General features: G+C 56.5%; 1 protein-coding gene across 1 annotated transcript in view; it reads right to left on the reverse strand.

The window, feature by feature from the left end:
* The window catches only part of Dock9 (dedicator of cytokinesis 9), a 276,731-nt gene extending 271,898 nt beyond the window's left edge, over window positions 1-4,833 (reverse strand). Inside the window, exon 1 of the mRNA XM_051160989.1 lies at window positions 4,666-4,833. Within this exon, the coding sequence (XP_051016946.1) occupies window positions 4,666-4,794 (129 nt within the window). The 5' untranslated portion in view covers window positions 4,795-4,833. The remainder of the gene's footprint in view (window positions 1-4,665) is intronic.
* Between the last annotated feature and the right edge of the window lie 781 nt (window positions 4,834-5,614).

Here is a 5,614-nt window from a genome sequence, read left to right on the forward strand (position 1 = left end):
AGGGTTGAAGGTGAGAAGTTTCAGGCCTGGGTTCAAGGCCCAGCCCTTCCACTTACAAGGGTGACCTTGCCACGAGTGACGTTCCCGCTCACACCTGAGAACACCATGCGTGCTGCATAAACGCAGTCTCCAGGTTGAGGTTATCAAGGCAGCCAGTCCTTGCTACCCTGAGCTAATAAAAGCTCACCTTTGTAAAGAACTCTGCATGCTTGTTTTGGGAGCGTCCAGTTCTTGTTTTGTGGTTGCCCGGAACTCACGGATCAATCGGCTGTTGCCTCACCAGTGCTTGAACTAAAGGTGTGCACAACCGTGTCCACCCTGCACGCGGTTTCCTTAAATCTTTTGGTGTGTGATTTTTGGGACAGGCTCTCCACCTTCTACAGTCCAGGCTAGCCGAACCCTAACCCTAACCCTCCCCTTCTACAGTCCAGGCTAGCCTCACCTTCTATAGTCCAGGCTAGCCTCACCTTCTATAATCCAGGCTAGCCTCATCTTCTACAATCCAGGCTAGCCACACCTTCTACAGTCCAGGCTAGCCACACCTTCTACAGTCCAGGCTAGCCTCACCTTCTACAGTCCAGGCTAGCCTCACTTTCTACAGTCCAGGCTGGCCTCACCTTCTACAGTCCAGGCTAGCCTCAAGCTCGTGGCGCTTCTCCTGCCTCAGTCTCCCGAGTGCTGGGTTACAGGTATGAACCAGCACAGCAGCCTGACTCTTTCCTCAACAGTGTCCCTGCGACCACCGTCCATCCTACCCTAGGGGACGGCGGCGGCGTCTGCCTCTGCAGGATGCACACCCTAACAAAGACAGAGAACTGCTGCGCAGCACCCTCCCTGCTCCCAGGCTCAGAGTAAACATCTAAGGATGTGGGTGACAGTGTCACAGATTCTTTCCTCCCCATTCAACCAAATTCAGGGCATTACTCATGTCCACACTGCGTCTAGCATCCCGTGCGCCAGGAACTGAAGACATGGAGCCCGCTGGTGGTTAGCTAGCTGGATGGCCTCCGCCCTGCTTCCTGGATTCTGGGGACACTTCTGTTTATTGGGACTCCAGCAGAGGGTGGAGAAAGACAGTGACGGGGCGGGGGGGGGGGGGGGGGGGGGAAGCACAGGCCAGTTCAGTTGTCGGGCCGGACTGACATCTCTGATTTAAAGTTATAGCAAAGGAGGTTTGGTTTTGTTTTTACCTTATCTGGGGATTTCAAAGAACACCCCTAACTCCCGTCTCAGGTTACCTCAGATAACACTGGGCGGGCGAGGGAGGCCTCATGCGCAGAGGGCAGGATAATATCTCCCCACGCCTTTGGCCTACCTTCCTTCTCTAGTGACACAAAGGAGACAGGGATGGCCTGACCCGCGTCACTTCGCTTCCCAGGCTCTATCTCAGAGGGGTGTAGAATGGTATCCTCGGCAAAGGCTTGACATCCAAGGAGACTCAGAAGCAGAAACAAACATAGGGAGATGAGACCAGGAAGGACATAGGGACAGGCGCCCAGACGAACTGTGACAGGTCACTATCCAAGTGTAAGATCATCTGCAAACCCAGCCAAAGTGCCATGGCACTTACACATATCTTTCACCAAAAAAAAAAAAAAAAATGGTGTACAGCCTCTTAGATCTGGGCCACTGCAATGCTGTGTTTTACACAGCCCCGAGTTAGGCAGTCACAATTCAACCCTGAGCGGGACTTGGTTCCGGTACTCCTGCCCGGCAAGCATGTGTGTTAAACCTGCGGCCCGAGAAGCAAAGTCTTCATTTGTGAAGATTCTCAGTCATAACCAAAAATCATACATTACTTTCCCTACACTAGGAGTATTGCCAGTATCAAGCCCTCTGCTCACAGTCGCTTAGAATCAAAGCCTGGTGGGTTTTTCTAGGGGACTCTAGGTACGGTCTAGCCCGACCCTCGCTTAACAAAGCAAGAGCCCCAAGGTCCAGAGAAGCCCAGCAGCAGATGTAAGCCTGCCAGGAAGCCTGCCTGCGCTGAGCTTCGCCTCCACGCTCACCTCATCTTCCCAGCAGCTCTGCCGGTGAGGAAAGTGAGGCCTGCACACTAAGCCTGAACAGCCGGTAAGGGACCGAGCCAGAGCTGCAGCCCATGCTCAGATCTGCCCAGCTTCAAGGGTTCAGAGCCAGCCGCGCCCTCATGGAGTCTGTCCGCACTGCTGGTCATTTCAGGCCCGCCAGGAAGTGAGCATGCTTTAAAGGACCTGATACGCTTTTGTGAGTCTTTATAAAAGCAAACAACCAAACGGGTTTTTTTAATTAGAAAAAAAAGAGTAACACATTATTAGTGTCATTTAAAAAAAAAAAAAAGGCATTACAGGGGCTGGAGAGGTGGCTCAGTGGCTAGGAGCACTGTCGTCTGCTTTTCCAAAGGACTCGGGTTCAATTCCCAGCACCCACGCGGCAGCTCACAACTGTCTGCAACTCCAGTTCCAAGGGATCTGAAACCATCACACCAACCAATGCACAGAAAGCAAAATGAAATTTTTTTAAAAAAATTTTTAAAGCATTACACTCATGTAAGAAACTATTCCTAGTTTCTAAAAATAAATATGAGCTTTATAGAGGCAAAATGTGCTAAAAGGCCCGAGACTCACAGTTGCCACTAAGGAAGGGAGAAAGAGAAGGGGGGGTGGGGTTCAATAAACCAAATTTTGCAAAACCTTAGTAATTATTTGCTCCAGAAGATGAAACAAAGGTTCACCACAGTAGACTCACATTTTGTAATATTTATTCTTAAGCCCCTCCACAAATCTGAGTCCATAAATCAGGGGGAATCTACTCAACAATGAAATCTGTATACGCACACATCACTTCTACACTAACAGTTCTTAGCGTCGCAGCCTTGCTTATGCACTGAGCTGTTTCACTCATCAGTCTGTCCCGCCAGGGAAGAGCTAACCGTCTTCGGCCACCTTCAGGACCGCGCCACGAGTCCTCTGGTGAAAACCGAGCACTCAGTATGCTGTGAGGACCTGAGCTCAAAGAACAGACCTACACCTTCATCTAAGCGTGCGAGGACGCACCCCAGCTTGGTTGTCTCCTGGGAGAATCGGGATCACCTTCTTAGGCCCTCACAGGCCAGAGAGCAGCCAGGATTTATGTGACAGGTGCACCTGCTGTGACTTCCTGGCAGACACCGTAGCAGCGAGAGGGAGAGGGTAGAAAGTGAGACTTATGGGTAATTTTTAGTATCTGGAAACCCAGACTCCACCCCTGAACTGCATTCTCTACCCAGGCCAGGATGCTGGCAAGGTACAGCAAGGTGCCATTGCTTCCTCATATTTTCTAAGTATTTCATCATAGATGTCATCAGACAAATGACCACAGACAGACAGGCAGACGAGATAAGGTGCTGAGACATCAGCAAGCTGCTTGGCTATTTATTTTTAAGAGTGTCCAAGGAAAATGCATACTACTGAAGTGTCATGAGATCAGAGGCATGTCACATATGTCGACAGGCCACCCTCACACAGGACACAGATAGTCAAGGGCTGCAGCTCGCTGGAGATTAGCGGGCACCGTTCCAGCTGGGAGGAGAGAGGGGCACAGAGGTTGCTGGTTTTACCCTGCTCACTTCTCTCTCCCGCAGCTTCAAAGTTAGCAGGAGGCCGGGTTCTGGTCTGTTCCCGGCGTCTCCTCTATCCTTCCAATTGACCGACTTCTATAAAAATGAAAAATAAAATCCCTGTTCACCACAGATCAAACCGAAGTTTGAGAAAGGCAGGGTGAGCTGGGCAGGGCTGGCAAACGACAGAAACCTCCAACTGAGCAAACTGGATATGGAAATCAACACCAAACTCCACCAGCATCATCTGAAAATCCTGTCTGCCCAGGAAGGCACCGACCTGCCACTAAAGCGAGGCGCTCCTTGGCGACCCCGCACACACACAGCACCACAGAGGCCACAGACCCATCTATCTCCTCACATGTTCCAAGGAACACACCCACAAACAAGTCCACTTCAAGAAAACAAAACGCCAAGAGCTGCTAAAAGTTTCCAGCTGCCGGGAGGAGCTCCCTGCAGCACAGACTGCTGCTCTCCAGGCAAGAGCCCAGCATCTGAGCGTGCCCTCTTTTCCAAAGACAGCAGGGCCGTCCCTGGCTGTGGAAAAGTTGATTTTAAAACTTCACCTTCCCCAATACCCAGAGGCCTGCTCTTCAGGCGCCGCCGCCACGACTGGGTTCATCTTGGTTTGCCTTGCTCTGCCGGCCCTCAAATCCGCAGACTCCAAAGCGATTTGCGTCAAGGATGGAACTAGCAAGTCCCCGACACCGGGCAGAGATGTGTCCACCCAAAGCATCCGGGGGGACATCCCCACGCTGGAGCGCCGGCTGGGTGGGAAAGACCCCACCTTCTCTACACGCTGCGTGGCGGGGCACCTGATAAGCCCCCCCCCCAACACCAACGACGCGGTGGAGGACAGCGAAACTTCCCCGTGCGCAGAGGACAGGTAACGTGGGGGCAGGGAAGCGGACGGAGGGCAGGAATTTCCCAGGAGGAGAGGACCGGCCCTAGAAGGGTGAGCTCTGGACTCTGGAAGTCGCGGGGCCCCCTCCGAGCTCTCCCTGCGGCCCGCCCTCCTGCTCCGGATTTACCGGGGCGCTGGCCAGGCCCGCCCGCCCCCCCGCCCGCCACCTGCGCGCCCCACTCACCAGGAGCACCGAGCCGCGCACCACCTCCGACACGCTCTGCCGCAGCTCCGCCGCCGTGCCCGGCTTGCTCAGCGCCCGGGTGAACTTCCGAGTCTCCGCCGCCGACGGAGGGAGCGGCTGCTGCGCCATCCTCCGGCCGCCAACGCCGCGGGCCCCGAAGCGCGCGGTCCGGCCCGGTCGCGCCGCCGCCAGGTGCGCCCCGGGCACGGGAACCGGCTGTCCCTGTCGGACCTTCGGGCGCAGCGACCCGGGCCACGCCCTCTCACCGCGTCACGCCCCGAGGTGTCCTCCTCCGGCCCCTGTGCCTGCGGCGGCGCCCCGGCTCGCTCGGGACAGTCTTGCGCGCAGCGCCCGCCGCCGCTCCCCCATGCCACCGACCTCGGTGCGTGGCCGCCTCCTAGGGGCGGGGCGTCAGGAGGGGAGGGGCGGAGCCTTCGAAGGGGCGGGGCATCCTGAGGGGCGGGGCGTTGTGTGGGGCGGGGCCTGCGGGGAGGGCTGGGCCTGCGAACAGGGACCGGCCCCGGGAGTCTGGCGACAAATCGCGGCCCCGGAGGGCACAGACCCTGGATCCCGGGGTCCGCGGAGACACTGTGAGGGCCCCACGGAGCCCGTGAAGGTGCGGGCTCGCTGGCACCATGATGCCCGGGACGGGGCACCGGACAACGAGGTCTTTATTTATGTGACACCGAGAAGACTCAAGTCCCTGGAGACTGGCCCGGCGGATCTGGGTCCGCCTCAGTGTCCCCAGCCAGACGTCTAGACGGCGCTGATCCGCATGGGCGTGAGGTCCGACGCAGACCTCGGCCGCGTGCTGCGTCACCGTGGACGCCAGTCGGGCTCCTGGACCTCGATTATGTCGGTTGCAGCCTGAGGACAGCGGGCTGCAAGGGGCGGGTGTGACTCAGCGGCGGCCCCGCGGGGCGCGGGTGTGTGTGCCGAGCCTGGGACC

This window comes from Acomys russatus, chromosome 18 (assembly GCF_903995435.1).
Source record: "Acomys russatus chromosome 18, mAcoRus1.1, whole genome shotgun sequence".
Lineage (NCBI taxonomy): Eukaryota > Metazoa > Chordata > Mammalia > Rodentia > Muridae > Acomys > Acomys russatus.